At 40.5% G+C, this 22,472-nt stretch overlaps 1 protein-coding gene across 1 annotated transcript in view; it reads left to right on the plus strand.

Annotated features, from left to right (window-relative positions):
* The window catches only part of ELOVL2 (ELOVL fatty acid elongase 2), a 51,154-nt gene that overhangs the window by 22,401 nt on the left and 6,281 nt on the right, over positions 1-22,472 (plus strand). The window contains exons 2-5 of the mRNA XM_066558598.1: positions 1,792-1,855; positions 7,481-7,668; positions 19,838-19,915; positions 20,464-20,635. Coding sequence (XP_066414695.1) covers positions 1,792-1,855; positions 7,481-7,668; positions 19,838-19,915; positions 20,464-20,635 — 502 coding nt within the window. The remainder of the gene's footprint in view (positions 1-1,791; positions 1,856-7,480; positions 7,669-19,837; positions 19,916-20,463; positions 20,636-22,472) is intronic.

A 22,472-nucleotide genomic window follows, 5' to 3' on the forward strand; every position in this document is an offset into this window, starting at 1 on the left:
ATTCAAATCCATTACAGTATTTTTTCCAAAGCAATCTGTCAAGTCTAACCACAAAACCATGAAGCACAGGAGTAGGTCTGTTTCAAATTAATGCAGCAGGTGGGCATATCACAGACAGGCAGCAGTGGCATTTCCCAAAAGGGAGTATCATTGTCATGAAATAATAACAGAACTACTGTATAGCTCAAGGGGATAAAAATGGAAGCAGATTTTTGCACAGGTCCCACACCTAGAAATCGAGTCACCTCCTGTGACAGAAGCCATCATTAGGCTGCTAAGGTAATCGTCTGAAATTCAGAAAATGCCTTTCTTTATGGGCTGTAGCCAGGACACCTTCCTAAAAGGTAGTTTAATTTCCTCAGTGCTGTGAAGTATGAGAAACCTTTTTGTATTGTGAATCATCAGTTTCTTTTGAGGAAATATTTTTGGTTGGTTGCTTGCTTGCTTTTTTTGTTTGGTTGTTTGTTTAGGGTTTTTTGTTTGGTTGGTTTGGTTTTTGTTTAGAAAAATATATACTTTTCATTTTTGGGGTTTTTTGTTGGGTTTTTCTCTGAGAAAACTTCAATGCAGCAGCCTCTTACGGAGACAGAGGTTTATAGCCCAAGCTGCTGAAAGAACCTCTCATTACCAGTTGTTCACACAAAATCTGTCCACTTGGAACAGTCTGAGGACCAAAATCAAGGTGAGAAGAAACACAAGGAAGGGGCTTGGGAGTGCCAGGAGCTTGTCCCTGCCCAGATCAAAACCCAGTCCTAGTACAGGCATGGAGAGGTCAGGGCTGGAACTTCCAGTGTGCAAATATGGTTCTTCATAAGGCAAATCTGTTAACGGTGTCAGCAGTCCAGGCTGGTGTGGAGATATCTGGCATTCAAAGGCATCCAGAGCCCACAGCAGCTCCTGCCCTGCAGCAAGGCTCAGCATCACTCTATGTCCCTCTCCTCAGCCTGGCAGCATTTTCTCAGTGCTGAAATTGGTCCATCAAGCACAGTAGGATGCTGTTGGGAAGAAGAGAGGGAGAACCTGGCTGACCTCAGGTTGTGGCAAGGAATTGTTCAGGCACAGGCATGCAGGAAGCCACTGCCCAGAGCTGCAGTCTGGGAAGAGATCACCACATCCAGTTGGGGAAAGGACTGTGTAGGTCATGGCTTAGCTCCCAACTCAGTCAAAAACAGACACAAATTTGCTGAACCTGCCAGCTTGGCAGCTTCATTGACCAAGACCTCAAAGCACAATATCTCTGTAAAGTTACCTGCCTCTTCCTGCCACCCTACATGGCCTGAACTTCATCACTGGACCTCTAGGTTCTTCTGTAGGCATGCTTTATAAGAACTTGGGACCTGGTTCAGAGAAATCTCAGTTGGCCCACCGTCACTTCAATCACTTAAAGATTTCCTTCTTTAAGTGTAAAGCATTGAGATATTCAGTTGAGGAAACATAATAAAAATAAAGAAGCTCTTTATTTCACTCATTATCAGAGTGAAAACTACACCCATCACAGATGGGTTTACTGTGATACTTGCTGAATTTCATAAACCTTAATTTCCCTTCCTAAAGAGTTCTAGTTTGGGCTGTTTCCAGGAATGAGACTTGTATTGATATCTAGACCACAATCTGCCCTAAATTAATTTTTAAAGAGGTTTGGGGGTTTTCAGTATACACGATGTTGTGTACTTTGGAAATACTTGCGCATGACAAACTTTTTACAAGTTTATTCGAGTTTTTTTAAAATCATATTCTCTCTGTGACCCTGAGATAATGTCTTTTTCACATGGCCTTTTCCATGTTTTTTAGGAGTCCCTGAAAGCTTTTGACCGGGAAGTAAATGCATTTGTGGACTATATGTTTGGACCTCGAGGTAAGCTGTTCCATTTTTAGCCCTTTAAGGAAATACTTCCAGGGATTACCACCCAAAAAACTTCTAATAAATTTGTTGGGTAACTTCTTATTGAAAAATGTAAACTAGGCAGAATCGCAGTATTATCAGGAAGACACCATTATTGTAGCAAATCTATCAATGCAATGATTTGTGATTCCTTGGTTTCTGAGAATATCAGAGAAATTCAGTTTTTCATCCTAACATGGAATAAAGAGCCTGAAGGGCTGGATCTTTCTGAAAGTGTAAGGTCTGCTTTGGGACTGATTGTCATTCATAATCCAGTTTGTTTGGTCCAGCTACTTATTAAATTGCCTAATTCAGAAGGATGTTTGGAGCAAAAGCAACCTGCAGGATCACATCCAAAATTTCAATAAACCAATTGGTTGGGTGAGAGTCATCTTTTGACTTCCTATTATTGCTTTTCTGGAGCAGTTTGGACAAGAGTAACTTAAATAATTGTAGGTTGGAGGTGCCTCATGCTCTGTTAGGATTGAAACAAGTAAGTAAAAAAGAAACCAATCCTAAAATAGAACTGCAGCCAAGGATAAAGCATCAAAGTCAGGGCTAAGAGAGCCAAGCAAATACAAGAAAGGGATGAGACAGGAGTTTAGAAAGTACACAGTCTTCAGAGTAGGCCCCTGCAAGGCCACCTTGCTGTTGATAGGGCTGGATTTAATTTCAGGAATTGCCTTGCAAACTTCTATCCATGGTAAAGTCCAGAACTGCTGCTGTGGGGATGGATGCATGATTATGGATTCCCAATTTGTTGTAGTAGTGTTCTCCATGTCACGGAAACAGTTCTTGCTTAATTGGAAGTAAAAGAGAAAGATGTGTTCTTAAACACAAGAAATTCTAATTTTTCTTAGCTGGCTGGCTGGCTACAAAATCTTTTCCATCATGTCTACAGTAGATGTGAAGTTTGAAAGAAAGATTTCCAGTGAAGAAACACTGAATAGCTTGGGAACTGCAGCAGAAGTGATTAAAGCAGAATAGGTTTTATTAATGGCTTCTACAATAGTACATTTTAATATTAACAAAGAAATGTGATCAGAAGAACAAAAGCACTATTTTTTGGTGGTTTATTTTGGTTTTGTTTTTTTCCAAATAAACATGATGTTCTCTTCTATTCCTCTTTCCTTGTTGGTCCAGACAAATTGTCTGAAGGAGTAAGCTATAGTTGATCCAATTCGGAATAACACAGAGATCCCTTTGGGATTTTAGAAAGCCCTTCAATTAAACAAGTATCATTTGTATTGCTTGCCAAGTACATCACCATCCTTCTCCAGACATCAGTGCTGAAGATAGCTTTGTTTGTCCATGCCTCTGCACTCTGATCTTTAATTTAACTGGTGGTATAATGACACAGTATCATACATTTCCTGAATAGCCTATCTCCCTCCAGTGTGTTTATCCACATAAATAATTCACATAAATAATTCACGATAGACTGCAATCAGTTTTAAATCAAACGACCCCACAGATGAATATCTAATGAATTTGAGAGCTTCCCCAAGCATCTAAACCCACAAACCATTCTTCTTTCTCTCTACTGATTTTCATCCACAGTACACACTTCATTCTGCAGCAAGATGGATTAAAAGGATAGATAACAGCATTCTATTATTTTAAAAACTAATCCCCTATTTATTGTTTGTATTTTAGGTAGTAACTCCTGAGATATTTGTGTCACTATGCAGGTCTTTGTCATCACTAACAGATATGTCTGAGGGCACTAGAAGGGACAGAATGCCTCTGGGAACTACAGTGTGGCTATCTCTGTCACATGGGGAGCACCAGGTTAACACAAGCTGCAGTACTGCCCTACCGCAATGAGGGACAGAATATCAGAGATCTGAATTTGATTTATAAATATTGGCTAAATTTGTACCTTCATTCGCTGGTATCAGCTGGGCTTTGTAGATAACATAACCTCTGTGTTTGCTTTCAAGCTAGCAGAACAAGTCCTTTGGGTCGGGGAACAGCAGCCATATACCTGCCCATTGGTTTCATCTCTAAGTAAGGGGTAGTCTTACAATTTGGTGTTGGTCCCTCTTGTTCTTATGCTCAAAGCAAATTGAATGAGTGAAATAGCGATTTTCTTCTGTAAGAGATAATTTTTCCAGGGTAACCCTTTGTCACAGACATATTCTATGAAAAATCTTTTAGCTAGGATCTTTTTTCTTGAGAAGCTGAGAGGCCTCAAAAACAAAATGTAAACAATAATTATCTGCTGCTGTGGAATGCAACAGGTGCATCTTTGATTGGTTTCATGTAGTTGTTTTTAATTAATGGCCAATCACAGTCCAGCTGTCTCAGACTCTCTAGTTAGTCACAAGATTTTATTATCATTCCATTCTTTGCTATTCTTTGCTAGCTTTCTGATGAAATATTTTCTTCGATTTTTTAGTGTAAGTTTAATATATCATTTTCTTTTAATATAATATATATCATAAAATAATAAATCAGCCTTCTGAAACATGGAGCCAAGATTCTTGTCTCTTCTTTCATCTTGGGACTCCTGTGAACACCACCACAACCCTTCATCTGCGGAGTATTGTTTGGTGTTATGCAAAATTAAGTAATACTGAATTGCAGGAGCTAAATCTAGTTAACTGGTTGTTTGTTTTATCTGTGAATGAAACAGAGGTGGTCAAGAAGAGATGTATTTTGTTAAAGTTATGATAAAGTAAAAAGCACTTTTCCTTAATAGACTCTGATCACTAGCAAGGCACTGGGACAAACCCATCTACCCTCTGCACCTTAAAAAGGAGTGAAGCTACTCAGACACTGAGTGGCCAAAGCTATACAGAAACTTGAATCAAAATGTTTCTAAACCTCATTGATAAAGGCCTGATATGCAAAGAGCCTGGGAGGCCTGCCACTCATTTAAAGGGAGCCAGGATTTCACCCCAAGGGTTTGGCACATCATGGCCAGTGACCGTGAATGAGCTTATTCACGGAGCGATCGGAGCTTGCGGGCGCCTGCTCCTTCCCCTGCTGTAGTCCAGTGCTTTCCCACTGTGACTTTATTCACTGTTTTGGTCTCAATTTCAGATGCTGTGCAAGTTCAATACTGTAAAAATAATCCTTTCTCCTATTGACAGTGTAACTTTATAGTACTTGAACATGGAGATTTAACTGTCGGTCAACAGAAATACTTTTCATCTCTCATTCTTCTGATAACTTCTTTTGAAATACATTCCCTTTCCTCCCCCTTTTTGACACATAAAAACCTCCCTCTGCTTGTCATTCAGGGATAGGTGGAAGTGGAAACAAAAGAGTCACGTTCCTTGGCTGCCCTTTATAAACCACTTTCTGCCAGAAATTGTCTTACTCTTCAAGGTATTGAGGTCGTGGTGGGAAATATTCAGGAAGGGTACATGTTTAAACAATTTCTCTTGAAACTGGAATACTAGAGAACTTTAAAATACTTGGCATGCTGACCTGAACAAGCACATGAGTTCTGCTTTTGTGTGGATCAGGCCACATGCTTGTGGCCACTCACAGCAGAATGAAAACTTTCGGAGGGCACATTGGGGCAGAATTTATTCTGTGTAGTTTAATTTGTATTCTGAATGCTTCTGAATATTTTTCCTTTTTGAGCACACTTGCAGCTTTGCTATCTACTGATGCCAATTTACCTTTGTGCATGTAACCTTTATGCACCAAGTGTTGCAATCCTTGGATGGGAGACCTTTCCTTAGATAGCAGTCTTGCTGACATGACTGCTTTCTACATCTTCATTTAGGATAGCAATTAAATAAGTTAAGTCCTTATGCTCCTAAAACACACACTCCTAAGACATCAACACTTAAACATTTAACCTTTACCTATCCTGTGACTCCTGTGTCATGTTGAGAGCCCATAGGAAAGCAGAATCACTTCTAAAATATTCATTCCAGTGCTTCACACATGGCTTGTGAGCTTTAGGAGATTGTTGGAAGTGTTTCCTTCTCACACTGAGGTGATCCTAAGAAGTACTGAGATCTGAAGACAGACAACAGGCGTTCTAGCTTGGTAATGCTCAACAAAGCAAGGCTGCCATAAAAGGAAGGATTGTGCTGTTGTGATTGCTTTAATCCTACACCTCTCTGCTCCCAGAGGTTTTTGGAAGTTCAAAAGGGAGAGTCAAAAGCAGGAGAGCATTGGATTTCCATGGCAATGGTGGCCTGGTTGAAAATCTTTCCTGGAAAAGGGCTAACAAGCCTCATGGAATCCAAACTCAACAGCTGAATGTTACAGCCACTGCAGTGGAAGTGAGGGGGGAGGCAGAGGGAAAATGTAATGAGAAAGAAAGTTGGTGTTCAAAGCCTGGCTCATATGCAGGTTACTCCAATATATGTAAAATTTCACTTTACATATACTTGTATGCAAGTATATCTGAGGAAGGAATTGTTGGAAATAATACAGTACAGCAAAATTCCAATCAATTACTAATTGTTTGGGCACATTTACTTGGTGCATCATCCATTGCCCAGTCTTTTCCAATTTCAGCACAGGCAGAAAACCAGTAAAATGTTTTTTTCATGCACTGTGAATAGCTTTTGTTTTACAATTTTAACACAATCTTGGCCTTTGTAAAAAAATAATCTAAGTAATTTAAAATATTTTCCAAGAGCCAAAACATCTTTCAAGAGCAGAAAGAACAACTTTCTGTGAGACCTGCACAATGACTCCTCACTGACTTCTTTCTTCACTTACTCCACAAGTCATTCTAAAAATAAGCCATGATGCCCCCTTGTTCTTTCCATAGGTAAATGGCTGAAGAATGTTGCTATGGAAAATTGACTATAGATTTTTCTCTGTCTTGGAAAAAGAAAGGAGAAAAGAAATCACACCCCTTTCACTCATGACATCCAGTTGCTCATACGACAACAAAGTGGTACCTCCAGCTTGGCATCTGGGATTAGGCTTTGCTCATATACACTGAACTATCTGATTACTTCCAATGGGATTACTTGGTGAATAAGGCAAGCAGGATTTGACCTTAATATTTCACTTCAGGACCAGGCAATTGGGACAGAAACTGTGAGAAAGCAAGCCCTTGCCCAGCTAAAAATCTTTGATAACCATCAAAGTAAATATTTGTCACTTGCTTTTCATATTTAATATTTTGGAAATGTCTTCCCCATGTGTGAATGTTTTCTAGTCAATGCTATATACCTTCCTGTATGGTAAGTGCAGAATTAAAATAACACATGAGCTGGGAACATTACATGCATACTTTGGATTTAATAGTGTCTGCAAATTTTCTGTTGAGCAGATTAAGATAGGATTTAAATAAATATTAAGTGAAAACATTAAATAATTTTTAAAAGCATATAAGAATGGGATTTTCCCTTTTGTTTTCTCTTTACAATTAAAATGAGGTGATTTAGGTGACCTTAAATTATCAGGGAATTCCATGCAGTTTTCAGCCCACATTCTCTGAGACTTAGCATGCAGTTTTGATAAGTTAAAAGCAATGGATAGTTCTTGTGAGGAAAGAATGGCTGATTCAATCTCACACTTTTAGCAGATTCTTTTCATTATGTGTTCTGCCTTATTTTAGCAATACTTTACCATAACTTTTTAATTGCATGCTCCATGTATTTCTTTTTTTAGATACCAGGGTTAGAGGATGGTTCCTTTTGGACTCTTACCTTCCCACGTTTTTCCTTACTGGAGCATATCTACTCTGCATATGGCTGGGCAACAAGTTCATGAAGAACAGGCCTCCTTTCTCTCTGAGACCTCACCTCATCGTGTATAACCTGGGCATCACGCTGCTCTCCTTCTACATGCTGATAGAGGTAAGTGCTCTGCCATGCAGCATGGCTGGGGGAGGTGACCAAGGTACAGTTTTTTAGCAGAAATATCTTAGTGACAGGTGGTTTTCCTAGGAAAGTTTACATCAACAGCAAAATAATATTAAAAAGTTCCTTCTCATCTTAGATCTTGGCACATTTTGGTTGTCCTTTCTGAGCTACAATCCAGACCTGGGGACAGCTCTTTGCGGCCAGGACTGTGTCCACAAGCATAAATTCGAATCTGCAGCAGTCACTCTGCTCAAATGTGCCTATACTTTGTCCTTCAGCACCTGTGAAAATGCCTTAGATTGGGTTTAATTTGTATGACTGACTGTGGAATGATTTTTCCAGGCCCATGCTTAAGCATGAACAGATTTATAGATGAGAGCAAGTACTGATTTCTCTAAGACATTGGCAATTCGGTGTTATTTTTCTGCTGTGTGGCTAAGAAGCTTTCCTCATACAGTCAGACAGTAAAAGACAGATGTTAAAAACTTAGCACTTCATCCAAAAGCAAGGGCTGTGGTGCTTGGAGGCTGAATATGGTCACATAGATTATTTCCCAAGTACTTATCACAAAAAAACATGCTCGTATAATTCAGGATATATTTAGAATCAGAAGAGAGGTTTGAATGCATCTGATGATTTTGCAACAGCAGAGGATTCAAACAGTGCTCCTCAGCAGACATGTGTGGTTTTACTTCTGCAGGGAAGCAGAAATCAAAAGTCACTATTTGGATATTATTTGGGAGCTGCCCATTCTCAGCCTTTTGATAACTGTGATACTTTTAATGTTAAGGTGTTAACATACATTACTCGAAGGCCTTAAAAACAAAAAATAGAAGACAAAACCCACAAAACCTTTTTTTGTTAGGTTTTTTGTTTGTTTGTTTTTTGTTTGGTTTTTTTTTTTTTTTGCCAAAGGAGTGACCCTGGGCATGAGAAGCCCTGGCTGAAGAGTGTACTTGACTTCGTGTGCTTGATTTCAGTGCCAGCATGTGCCTGACACTGCTCTGTTACCTGCACAGCCTCACAGCACTTCTCTCAGCCACAGTTTCCACCTTATTCTGTTGGTTGGACAAGAAACTTTTCAGAAGCCAAACAGGACACCCAAAGACTTCAAGTTTTAAATTAATTTGAGCTAAACAGCAAGTGACTGGCCTGGTCAAATGGCTGAGGAGCAGTTCAGGTTTATGCCTTTGTGCAAAGGACTGACTGTATTACACAGAGCTTTATCCTGGTCAATGCTCCAGCTTGCTTCAGAGGCTGCTGTGGCTGTCTGGGAGTGCAGGATAAGGTTTGGAGCAAAGCAGAAACCAGGACAATTGCTGGAAGGTTTGATGATTCCACAGTGATTGTCCTCCAGAATATAAATTAGTACTTTGATGTTTAAATCCCCATTTTGCTGGGAGGTATGCAGATAACTGGCTGCAGTAGCAGGACTCAGCAAAAAGGATTAACTGAATAGAAAACAATACTGCTGCCCCCTTTCCCTTCCAGTCTGATTTGGCCTGCCACAAGTAAATAAATGGAAGAACAAAGACAATTTTAGCAGGTCTCATTTGCATGAATTAAGCAAATTTAGTTTTAGCCACCTTCACATCCTGGTAGGAACTGTATTTAGCCACCTCCTGTTCAGCTGCCGTCCTGCTCCATCCTTCCTGAGGCTAACTTTGCTGCAGACAGTTGCTGAGTTGTGTTAGTCCTCAGATTAGTCCCTTGAAACCTTGATTCTGAGGCTGGAGGCTGCTGATTTACACCTCCCAGATGGCAGCTGGGCATGGCTGGCAGTGCCAGCTCACAGCTCACATTCTGCAAATTTGGGAAACCAGAGAGCATGATGGCTGATCTGCACTGCCAGCTGTTCTAATGCAGATTTCTCTCTCAGCTTTGGACTGTCAGCTAGGCTGGTTTTACACTGTACAAAACATGCTTCCATTTTACTGGCTCTGTATTTTCTCTTAGTCTACTTCTCTGGCTTCCATCACAGCTTCTCCTGTGAAGGAGCAGAATGGAAGTTAATACTTGCAGTATTGTACTGCCTGAGGTAGCCTGCACATCCCTGATGAAGAAAAACAGGCAAGTGGGAGAGCAGAATTCCTCTTCATTACCAAGTAAAGTCATGGTGATTCAATATTTCAAAATGTCTCATTTCCAAAGCTTCTCTCTATGCCCCTTATTCTCTCAGTCTTTTGTGGACACTAAGCTCTTTAAGGCAAGAGTTACCTATATTTAGCACATTCTTCACAGTGGTTCCTTATGTAAACACAGCTGATCCTTCCAGTGGCTGTGATCTGGGATCAATTCCTGGTTAGACACATCCACAACAATTGTTTTATTCCTCCATCCTCTCACTGCATCTAAATCCCTCTGGTCTCTGTACTGGGGAACAATCACAAAATAAGAAGCTCTACAATACAGATAAAACACATTCCCCTCCACCCACCCACACCCCACCAAAAGAAACCCCCATAACCAACAATCTTTCTTTGTTTTGTTTATAAGGTGCCACACAGCATTTCTTGCAATAGCTCCAGAATGTTGGGGTTGCTTCTTAGACATTCAAAAGAAAAAAATATCTCATTCACAAGGGTGTATCTCCAAATACAGGCTGTCCCACATGATGGATTTAACGAGAAACATGGTAAACCTGCTGATGAGTGTACCTGTGCTTCAATTCTTCATCTCCTCACCCTCATCTCCTGACTAGTTACAGCTGGCACTTCATGACAGTTGATTTGTGCAACCTCAAGGCAAGAAGGCGAAGATTACAGCAGAGTCATAACAAAAGGGCTGTTTTTAAATCTCCAAGGGTAGATTCCTCTTTTGAGCCAGAGCTCCATGCACTGCACCATGGGCATGAACTATCTGGGAGCCGATATTATCTCTGAGCTTTGAGGTCAACCAATCCGCAAAGCACTTGGAGGAACAGCTCCAGGGCAGCTCTAAGATGTGCCATTAGCATAAGGCCAGATACCCCTAGGATCCCCCAGGGACAAGGTCTAAAGATAAATGGCTTTGCCCTCATCCTAATGAGATATCTCAAAATTTTTAAGTCAACAAAGAGTTAGGTGCCTCTGAAGGCCTCCCAGAAGGGCAGCTTGTTGGACTTTTAGACTTCTGAGTTAGGCAGATAGATTTTCCTGAAGTTGTCAAAGTTGCCTTGACATTACCTTCCCCAGCTGAATATGGTGAAGTTGGCACTTGGGTTTGGAGCACACCTTTTTTCAAGTACCTGAAGCTTAGACAAAGGTCCTGTGCTTAAACTGGGCAGGCTGCAGGTGGGCTGCTGAGGAGGCAAAAGACAATTCCTTCCACTCTTACTGCTACCAAAGAAAGCCACATCAGAAGTTTGTTATTGTTGTGCACTTTTCTGTACCATAAGTGCTCATAGACCCAGATTAACTCTACTGATCCAACATTGAGAAATTCTAGAACATTGTCAAATTCTGTATTAGGAAAAACAGCCAGCACCTTTTTACTTCAACAAAAATCAAAACTTTTAACAATTTCCCTGAAGAAATATATGCCTTTTCTCTGCACAAATCTTTGCTTAAGATGCTAAAATTACCCACTATGAGCAGTAAACCAGCTTACTGTGAAAAAACATCACATCTGTGCACATTTCAGAATTGTTTCATATGCTTACAAACCACACTTCAGGGGTGCAACCTGAGGCACCAGAGACCAAACTGTCACAAGTTCAGTGATAAATTGAAACTGGAAACACAGGAGACTGGTGCTCATCTCTGAATTCTGAAGTTACTCAGGTGAGGATACTCTCTCTCACTAATAGGAATAGACATAATCTCTGCCACAGTCCTAGGCTGCTTTCCCCAGCAGTATCACCTCTGCCCTATTTAAATCAAATCTCAGCTGGTCATCAAGGTCTCACCCAAGTCCTTGTGTTGATCAGGCACTGAGAAAACCAGGACACTGGCACCATTTGGGTCAGATTAAAAAGGAGATCTAGAGATATGTGTCATTAGCAGAGGGGTGGCGTGATGTCTCAAGCTGTCTGTATCCCCAGGTAGCTTCTCAGACTTATTACAAATCCATGGGATTTGTAAGCAAGCAACCACACCCATGTGGGGAAGCAGGACTTGCCTGTGAGGACCCCTCATTTCAGAGCAAAGGGAAAAGAGCAGAACTCACAAGTATTGCCAGCCTAGTGCATTAACCTTTCTAGAGGAGCCAGAAAAAAAGTCTTCTACCTTGCAGGATTAAATAAAATAAAAAGCAGTAAGCCAAATGCACTTTAGCTGTTTCTAGGAGCTGAAAATTCATCCCACATTAAGTCCAGTTTCTGAATTCTAGCCATAACTTGCATATTCATAGATGCCAATGTGGTGAGAAGATTCCCAGGAGTGCCAGAATGATCAGGGCCATCTGCCACCGCTTTTAACCCTGCACACTACAATTGAGGATATATCTCACATATTACTAGAAAGTATAATGCCTGAATTAGGCATAATGGGGCAAAACAAAATGAACAAATAAAAAATAGAAGGAGCACTAAAACTCTGTTTAATTCCATCATTATAATGGCTTATATCAGAAGGACTTGGTTCCTATCTGTGCAAGTGTTGAAAAGATGGAGCTTGTCTAACACAAGTTCTAAGTAAACCTTCAACAGTGCAGACGATGAGGAAAGGTGAAAAAGATCTTAATCAATTTGAACTGTCCTGGAATTTTACTGTAGGAATACAACTTCAACATAAACTTGTTTTTGGTATTTGTTTTGTTTTGATTTTGTTTCAGGGTTGGGGTTTTTTTAGGTTTGTTTGTTTGTTTGTAAGATTGTGATAAATTATTGTTTACTCCTTCATTAAGTGTCCAGAAGTCAACAAATGTAAATTAAGTACAGAAATATGGAAAGATTCTAGATCCATCATTATTGGTGCTTGAAGTGAAGGCTTCCTTTGAAACAATTATTTAGTACTGAAAGACTATTTGTACAGACTATTTGGGCAGAAAGAGAAAAAGAACAAAGTGAGAAACCAGAAGAGATCAGATGCACTTTTCTATCATTTGAAGAAAAGGAGAAGAGGGAAAAAGAAAAACCTAGTGAGCAAAAGGTCACCAAGAGTGCATTGTAAAGCAGTGAAATGTTAGGGCAAGAGCAAACTGATCTTTTGATCAAGTAAGAACTTTGTGTGAATGGAGTTAAATTACCAGGTGTTCTTCTATCTTAATCAAATAATTTGTTTGAAGAGCTGAGGAGCTGACTCTGCTGTCCTTGCCTGCAGTTATTCCAGCTGGGCATGTTGTCTTCACATCTCAGTTTTCATCCCCTGTGTTCTTCTTGTCTTTCATACTGACCTTTCTGAGCTCTGCATGTCAGTTGAACATTTAACCTGATCATGGAAGAATGCAGTGCTCTGGATCTCTTGTGCACGTTCAAACAAAATTCAGTAGAACCTTATGGGAAATCAGGAATAAAACTTCATATGATGAAGTTTTCCATATGTGCACAGCTTCTAATACCACCACTGGTACTACAAAATATGATAGGGGAGCTATTCAGAGCAGATGTAATCAAAGACTCATGGAAAATAAGCCTAGACAGGATTTCTTTTAGCCTGTCCCACTATCCCAGACAACAGCAATACTCAAAGTAATTACTATTCATAAGTAATTTTGAAGTCATTAGTTCACTAATCCTTCTATCAGGCTCCCATTTACTTAAGGAGTATTAAATAGAACCGGCTGGTAGTTTCTCAACAATATGGCTTTATATTTGAAAGAGTTTTTGTTGATAAAAAAATTCAAACAATTATCTAAACTTCACTTGGGAAGGGGTTCTTATTTTTTGTCACCATGTTATGAACTCTCTGACCTAAAAACAGGAAGAAAGCATAGGACCACATATTTCCTCCATCTGGAATAACCAGTATCCTTTTAGCTACAATGCTCCAGGTGGAGGAGACATCCAATTTGGGTCCAGCAGTACGTTCTGCAGGTCAGGATAGCAAACTCCAGTTGGTGATTACAGAATTAGCAGATCTTTTTGGGGGAGACACCATGCACGCAATTTTTTGACCTCTAACCAGACCCATGGAGAGCTGGAGAGCCTCACCAAGCAGTTGCCCAAAGCACATTTTTCACAGTTCTATCCCATGAAAAACATCTTGAATGCATCATAAAGAGGAACAACAAAATATTTCCCCTGTGACGAATCTTGTGGAGTGTTTCCTATTCAGCACCTGGGTCTGTTTGGCACAACACCACCACTAAGTTTTTACATTTGGGGAAGCCATGGCACTAACCAAGTGGCACTCCTAGATCCCTTTCCATAGGGCTGATCTCCAGCCATTCCTCCCCCACTTCATACTTAGAATTTAAAGGATTGTGTTATATGAACCTATCCAACCATTCTGAATCCATCCACAAAAACATACAAAAACTAAAAGATTTAACAACTCAAATTAAACAAGACAATAAGTCATAAGTCAATGATTTATTCAAAGAATGGAGCTTTACACCTTAGCTAAGGGAACTTTGTAAAATAGGTCTGTATGTATTAAGCGTTTTAGGGGTGATACTAATAGTAATACCTTACATACTTAAGTGTGTGCAACAAATAATAGACGAAACTATCAAAAATTTTTCATCATACAAGAGAGAGAAATAAGAAACAGATTCACAGAAAGTTCTCAAAATCTTACAGAGACAGTAGATAAAAGTATAGACATGGAGGAAAGTTTTGAGTTAAGTCCTTAAAACAAGTGAGATTTTTTCAAACAATGAATCATAATTACTATCAAATATAACTTATACCCTTTAAGCTAACTAAACTTTTGCAACATTAAAATTGCTGTATTGTAATATAGTAATGCTTAATACAAACAAAAAAGATGCTTTAAACAAGTACTTAACAGATATACTATAGTAAAGCTCTATAAAACACAAAATAGTTAATAAACAACACAAAAGTTTCTTTTTAGTTGGGCTGAGATGGGGAATTGCAGGAATCCTTAAAATCAGAGGGTTTTGGGAAAGCTGCCAAAGGCAGACCTCAGAGATAGAACTGCAATTAGAGCTAAGCAGTAGCCATAAGATTTGTCAGCAGAAAAATTACATAAGAAGTAGAAAGTAAGGACATCCCAGCAGTCAGATCCAGCATTTGGATTTGTTACATTTCATCCCACTATGACTGCCCAATGCTCCACTCTACCTCTCAGCAAAGACTCTTGTCCCCCAAGAGAGTCGGAGCACCTCCCTGTTTCATACCATCAGCAAGCCTGCTAAGGGGGCATTCAATTCCTGCCTCCAGATCACTGAGAGGTATTTGAACAGCACTGGCCCTAGAACTGATCCTGAGGAACACCCCTGGTGACTGCTCACCAGGCAGATGTGGCCCAGTGCTGCTGCCTCACCCTCTGCCTTCCTCCTGCCCTGGGACAAGAGGGAATATCTTATTGCTTCCAGACATTTCCTCTCTGAGAAAGTCCAACCATGCACAGAGATTTTTCTATAGCTCAAAAGAGCATGGAGAACATGCAGTCAGTAGAAATGGCAATATCCATTTAGAAAATCACATCACTTTCCTTTCTAGCCTATGGAGAACAGATGAAAAACAAGCTACAGCTGTGAGATTTTTGAATTTGAGAGCTTAAAATGAGAAAGGCACAGGCCCCTGGGTCAGGCTGTCAGAGCTTAGTCTGCTACTCAGTGAGGTGAGAGGATTGCATCATCTTTTGGTACCTGCTGCCCACCCCTGAAACCTCTAACAAAGGAACCAGCTTTCAATTCTGAACACTTTGATTCCCCATTTACAAAAATAAGGGAGGAGTTGGACTATAGTGCCAAAACAACTCATGAATTCTTGTGCTGTTTGTACTTGAGTAGATGAATAGAAGTAATTAGTGTGAAAACAGGAATCTGTTAAGAACAACATTAGGGCAAACAGCAAAAGATGAAAACTATACTAATTAATAGAATGTTGCTACTTAGCAGAAATTTTTCACAAGTCAGCACTTTGCTCTTTACGTGATCTGTTTTTCCAAATATCTTCAAACAATACTTGTTTAATACTATTTTCAGAATATGCTAGCAAGAATGCAAAGAATCCAAAGAATTGTTTGTTACAGGGAGAGAATTTGTGTTTCAAAAGATAGAGGGGATTTCTCATCTCTTTGATAGCTCCTGCACTTGCACCATCTCTGAGTGATTGATAAACCATCAGCTCTGCAGAGTTGTGACTGCTCAGTGTACAAAAGGGAACACCACCGAAACAGCACAAGTAATGTATGGGTTTGGTATCGGAAAAGAAAGAGATCTGAGACCAAAATGTCTTGTGTCAAGGTGCTGGCTTCTGTTCCAGATATGCATCTGGCTCATTTGGCACCATGGAGTGAGCTGCTTACTTTCCACCTCTTCCACCTAGACTTGCAATGGAGAGTCTAGAATCTCCAGGATCCCATAAAAATGGGATGGCCTAGGATCACCAGGATCCCACAAAAATTACTCACTGCTTTCCAAATTTTCACTTTCCTTTTTTTTTTATTAATTAGGAAGTTAGCCAGAAATTTTGAAAATTATCTTGCAAAGCAGAGGAGTCAAAACTCAAAGTGAATTCTTTTCCTTAAAGGAGACACAGCAGTATGTCAGGCACCTACAACAGAGAATAGAAATGTTGAGTTACAGAAAAGCTCATGTGAAAGACTGAGATTAAAATAAGCAAAAAAAAATCTGCAGCCTAAGTTACTGCCTTTTGAAATGCAGACACAAACCAGAGGAAACTCTTCTGCCAAGTAAAATAGTCTTCAGACCATTTTCAGAATGGTCTGAAAAATCTGGCATTTTTAAAATCATGGAAGAATGAACAAAAGAAATTAAATAAAATCATGCAGTCTGACAGAGTGATATTCTGACCACAAAGCTTACTCTGCATTTGCATGCTGACCATTTGTAAGAAGTTGCTGATTAACTTATGACCAAATTAAAAAATTAGGACATTGAAAAGAAATATTTTCTTTATGAGCCTCTAAGGGATTTTTCATCTCATTTTCAAACACGGGACCTTTGAATAAAATACTTGAAAAAAATAAACCCAAAACCTTGAGATACTACTGAGCTCACCTGTTCAGCACTGGCAGGAAAGCTTCATACAACACGTCAAGTTGGAAGACTCCCATCAGGATGATTGACTTCAACTCCTGGCCCTGCACATGACACCCCAGCAGTCACACCCTGTGCCTGAGAGCATTGCCCAAACACTTCCTGAGCTCTGTTGGGCCTGGTGCTGTGACCACTTCCCCAGGGAGCCTCTTCCAGTGCCCAACCACCCTCTGGGTGAGAACATTATTAGTGATATTCCACCTAAACATCCCTTGACACAGCTTCATGCTGCTCCCTTGGTCCTGTCACTGGTCACCACAGAGATCAGTGCCTGCCCCTCCTCTTCCCCTCATAAGGAAGTTGTAACTGCAATGAGGTCTCCCCTCAATCTCCTCTTCTCCAGTCTGAACAGACTGAGTGACCTCAGTCTCTCCATGTAAGGCTTGCCCCCAAGGCCCTTCACCATCTTTGTTACCCTCCTTTGGATGCTTTCTAACAGCTTGCTATCTTTTTCATATTTTGCCTTCCAAAACTGCCCCCAGCACTGGAGGGGAGGCTGCCCCAGCTCAGAGCAGAGCAGGACAATCCCCTCCCTTGCCTGCCTGGCCATGCTGTGCCTGATGCCCCCCAGGACAGGGTTGGCCCTTCTGGCTGCCAGGGCACCACTGGCTCATGTTCAGCTTGCCATTGACCAGGACCCTCAGGTCCCCTTCCATGGGGCTGCTTTCCAGCCTCTCATTCACCAGTCTGTCTGTATATCCAGGGTTGTTCTGCCCCAGGTACAGAACTCTGTTTTTTTATCTCAGGGACCATTCCATCTGTTACCCTCCCAGTCTTGTGGAGGAGCAGTTTAGTTTACTAATCTGCACAGTGTCAGGAGGATTTGGAGTCCACATAAACGTTAGGTCCATTTTTCCTTCAACTTCTGTTTTTCTTTCTGTTCCTCCTGTAGCTGTTCTATTTCAAAGGACAGTAGTAACTCAGTTGCTTTCCTTCTCAGTTTCCAGCCCTTGTTTATCTTTAATATTATCTCTTCTATAGTGGCAGGCAGCTTCTGGAAAGGTATCTAACACTTTGCAAATGATCACTTTCTTCTTCCTAGCCTTTATACAGCCCCTAGCAACTTATAGATGTTTCTCCACAGCTTTCCAATCACACCAGTTATCCTGAGCCATTTGTCTGAGAACTTAGGACTTGGACTTCTTCCATGCTTTTTGTAAGTAGTCAGTGATACTACTTGCAAACCTGCTGACTACACCAATTTTTGTTGAGTGCCTGTTTTAAGGTCATTTAACAAATCACTGGCAAAGGTATCATCACAAACAGGTTTAATATAGAAGTGAAAGCACAACAGAGTTCTTTGGCAAGGCTCACTCTACTACTTACCAGATGGTTAAAAAAAGCAAACAAAAAACCAGCATCAATTAATCCAGACCAAAAATATCCCCAAGGTATCTCCATTGAAGACTGCAGCTCCTGACATGTGGTAAGACACCACCTTCCTTTCTCAGGGCTTTACCTAGGACCTGCTGGGCAATCAACTGGCCCTCACTCCTGACCTTTAATACACAAGGAGACAACATGCAAAAGATTTTTCAAAAATCAATCCATTGTAATAATTCACAAATTGGAACAGTTGTAAAATAGACTGATCAAAATATTGAAAATTGCACATTTTCCAGCAAATTCTGTGAACCAACATTTTACCTACTGCAGCAGAAAATTTTGAGGCGAAGTTTCTTCAGCAAAGCAGAAAAATATAAAGGAATATGTTTGTTTCAATTGTTACATATAATTTATCTATAAAACACTCATTAGCTGTATACTGTCATCTCTCTCTGCAATTTCTATGGGCTGTTTTGGCCACCTAAACCAGCTAAGTTCATATTACAGGGACAATGACAGAGTGTGACCTCAGAAGAAAAATAGTAAAAGACTGTGGTTCTCCAGGTTTCAGTGCATTTTAATGTGAATTTGTAAAAAGCATTGTAGGCTGCTTTCTAATCCTCTGGATATTATCAATAATAACTTTTTAATGTATTTACTCTAGGAATTAATTTATTTTGATCACTGAGGATGTCTCTGCTTCACTTTTATATAGACTGACACAGATTCAACACAGAACAGTTCTTTTCATTGTGAACTAGAGGGAAAACTTCTGTGCTGACACACATCATTCCTGTGAATGTAGCTCCAGAGCTGAAAGTGACCCCCTTCTCTCAGCATCTTGCAATTCTGCTTACAGCATAGCACTTGGATGAATTTCTCCCACCTTCACTCTCTGCAGTGTCTGTAGAGGGTGAGAAAGACTCCAGAACACGAGTTGCCCAGTTTGTCCCCAAACCCACTTTGCACTTACTTGAAAATTAGCAAGACCTTCTAAAAATCAACGGATTCTACATGGCATTTATAAGCAAGAGATGATGCTCCCTCTTCCACAAGGGCTGCTGAGTGCTTTAGGTGGCTGTTGCTATAAAAATATTCCATATTGGAGACTACCATATGGTTTTCTAGAAACCTGCTCCATCCCAGTGCTGCACTCTGATATTTCATTGCTCTGCTTCCCCGTGTGACATGTGCAGAATCTAAGAAATTGCTTGTGTGCTATCCACGCCTCCACTCAGCACCGTGCCTGCTCGCCTTCACTTCCTCCAGCATTTAACAGTGGAGGATAGAGACATGTATGGCATTAGGAAATGTTTCTCCCATTACACTACTTTGCATTTGCCTTCTGTTTGCTTGGCAAACAGGGAATTTTTCTCAAGGACAGCTTTGTATAAGCAGCTCTGTTCATACTGCTTCAGGACAAAGATACACTATTCCAGCATTTTCTTTGGAGCAAGGATTTGGAGGTACATTAAATAATGAGAGATTTTAATGCATGCCTTGAAGGCTCTAAAGCCAGAGAAAGAGAAGAAATGCATCATTTCATCTCTCCAGCTTAACTGATGCCTTTCCCCTTTCAAAATACAAGATATTAGCAAGTTGTCTGGTTCAACAGCATCAGTTCATGGAAGGAGTGGGTACCCACCAATGAGGACAGAACAACTGCAGGGGGAAAAACCATTCCATCTGTTCATGAATGTAATTCCTCTGCTTTCTCTTCCAGCTCATCCTTGCCACATGGGAAGGCGGCTACAACCTGCAGTGCCAGAACCTCCACAGTGCAGGGGAGGCTGATATCCGGGTGAGAGACAAAAGCAGCTCAGCCCCCAGCATCCTGTCTGTTTTAACTGTCTTTAACTGTCCTAGGACATACCCTGAGCTCTGATAAAATGTCTCTACTATAGAGGATAGATTTCATTGCATTGAGTATCAAATTTAGATTTTTTTTCAAAAGAAGAATCTGGCAGCAAAATCTGTTCAGGGTCAAGGAAATGGTAGCACCCTTAAAAAAACTGAACAAACAACCCCAAAATGAAGCAAAACCCCACCCACAAAACTGCACCTTTGGAAAAAAAATCCAACAAAACAATTAGAAAACTCTTTCTCAAAGTTTATATAATTATCAAAACATAATTTAAGAAAAATATTTATACAATTTCTTAAAAGATGTGGTTTTTTTTACAAAACTGCTTCATTGAAAAGCAAATTAAAATTGCTGTGCTTCTCCTTTAATAGCATATTAATGCCTTCTGGGAAGTTGCATGCCTAGGGAGTGAAGAGGTACAGTAATATTTAAGCAATTGTATGGACAGATATTGATCTCCTGCTCCTTTGTTCTTGCATGTACAGGTAGCCAAGGTGCTGTGGTGGTATTATTTTTCCAAAGTAATTGAATTCATGGACACTATCTTCTTTGTGCTGAGAAAGAAAAGCAGCCAGATCACCTTCCTTCACGTGTATCACCATGCCACTATGTTTAACATTTGGTGGTGTGTTCTGAACTGGATACCTTGTGGGCAGAGTAAGTCTTTGTTTGCTTCATCACCTGGGGTCTAAGTCAGCTGCAGCTGGGGAGGAATCACATCACCATGCAAAGGAACTGTGTCACTGTGCAATGTGAGGGCACCTTTAGGGTTCAGAGCCTTTCAGAACTGCTGACCACCTGCAGAATGCAGGAAAGTTAAAAGCATGGCTAAAAGTTCAGGCCAAAAATACCTGAGTGTTAGGCCTTAGACTTTTCGCTTAGCTGCCACAAACCCATGTATTTACTTCTCTTCAAACCACTTTTAAGCATCGCAGTACTGAGTAGCACAGAGGAGCTAGCACACACAAGACCTACTCCAAAAGCAGATGCAGGAAGAAGTCAGGACCCTGGTAAAGCCTTTATCAATCACAACAAATAAAATCAATGGCCCTTTTACAGGCCACTCTTGTATACATCAATCTCTGCTTTAGCAAGATACTTTACTTAGTCACTAATTAAAATACCAGTTTGAGTTTGTTCTGTTTCTTATGAAAATACATCCTCAGAAGGTTATAGTAGCTGTCATCATCTTCCCTGTTAGGAAGGGATCTATGGTACCACAGGCTGGTCACTTGGCATTTGTATAAGTCCAAACAGCAGAGAACTACTTCAGCTGTCTCACAACAGGCACACTTTTCCAGGGCTTCACACAGCTAGAGGCTTCCTGTGGAACTGCTTTCAAAATTGCGAAAAAACCCAGTTTTCCAGCAACCTATTAGAGTGAGTTACCTCGCCCATTGCAACGTTTGTAAAGAAACTTGTGCAGGTCTTTATCGGAGCTAAAAGCAGAATTCACATTTGTTGGCACTTACTGTGGACAGCACAAAGTCAAAGTAAATCAGCATTAGAGGTGGAAGCAGGGATCAGAGATTTCATAGTGATTAGGAGCTATTTCTAGAGGTGTAAACAAATCAATAGGGGTTTGTGCTTTGTATTGTGTGGTCCCCACACTTTACACTAGTGCTGCACTACTGTAATTAAACCAGCAGCTAAGTAATTAATCAGTGGCAAAATCAGAACAACTGGTGAGTCCCTCTTGTAGTTGTAGCACTGCCAACTCACAAGCACACAGCAGAGAGTAGTGCTGCTGCTTCTCCACAGTCTGCAAAGTACAGAGGATAATTAATTTCCTCTAGAACTAGTATTCACTAAATGTAACTAATAAGAGCAGCAAGGTATTATCGGGGATGAAAGTCTATAAACGTGCATCTAGCAGAAGCGTCAATGAAGAAAACAAGAGTGGTGATCAAACACAGGCACAAAAGGCTGGTTTAATTCAGAGTAAAGCCCTTGCTACTGCATCAGAGAGCAGAGTACAGAAGCCTCCCAGGGTCCTAAGCTACATACCAGCAGCAAAGACATCAGCAGCATTGTTTAAAGCTTACAGGAATAATGGAAAGACTCAGCAAGAAGAGCTTTAGGAGAGGGGGAAAATAGCATGTAAACTACAGAATAAGAAAAAGTAGAGGAGAAGAAAAATACCAGATAAAAAGACAAAATTCAGCATAAGAACAACCCTCTAGGAAGTACCGTTTGGTTTTTCATTTGTCCCTAGGAGAGCACCTCTACACATCAGGAATGTCTTTAGCAAGAAATAAGCATGGAAGGAATATGTTGTCATCTTATTGCAGGGATTCCATACTGTTGTCTACTTATCACAAGGGTTTCAAACCTTCTTGGTGTTTCTCATGGGCAGCTCCTCAGAGCACTGACTCTTTCTTCTTCACAAAGCAGCCAACTGACTCCAGTTCTCAACCAGCCACCCCACTCTTTTATAGCACTCTTCTTCTCATGGGTTACAGCTGTGGCCTGTTAAAGTCAGGCCTGTTCCTAA

This window comes from Molothrus aeneus, chromosome 1, assembly GCF_037042795.1.
Source record: "Molothrus aeneus isolate 106 chromosome 1, BPBGC_Maene_1.0, whole genome shotgun sequence".
Lineage (NCBI taxonomy): Eukaryota > Metazoa > Chordata > Aves > Passeriformes > Icteridae > Molothrus > Molothrus aeneus.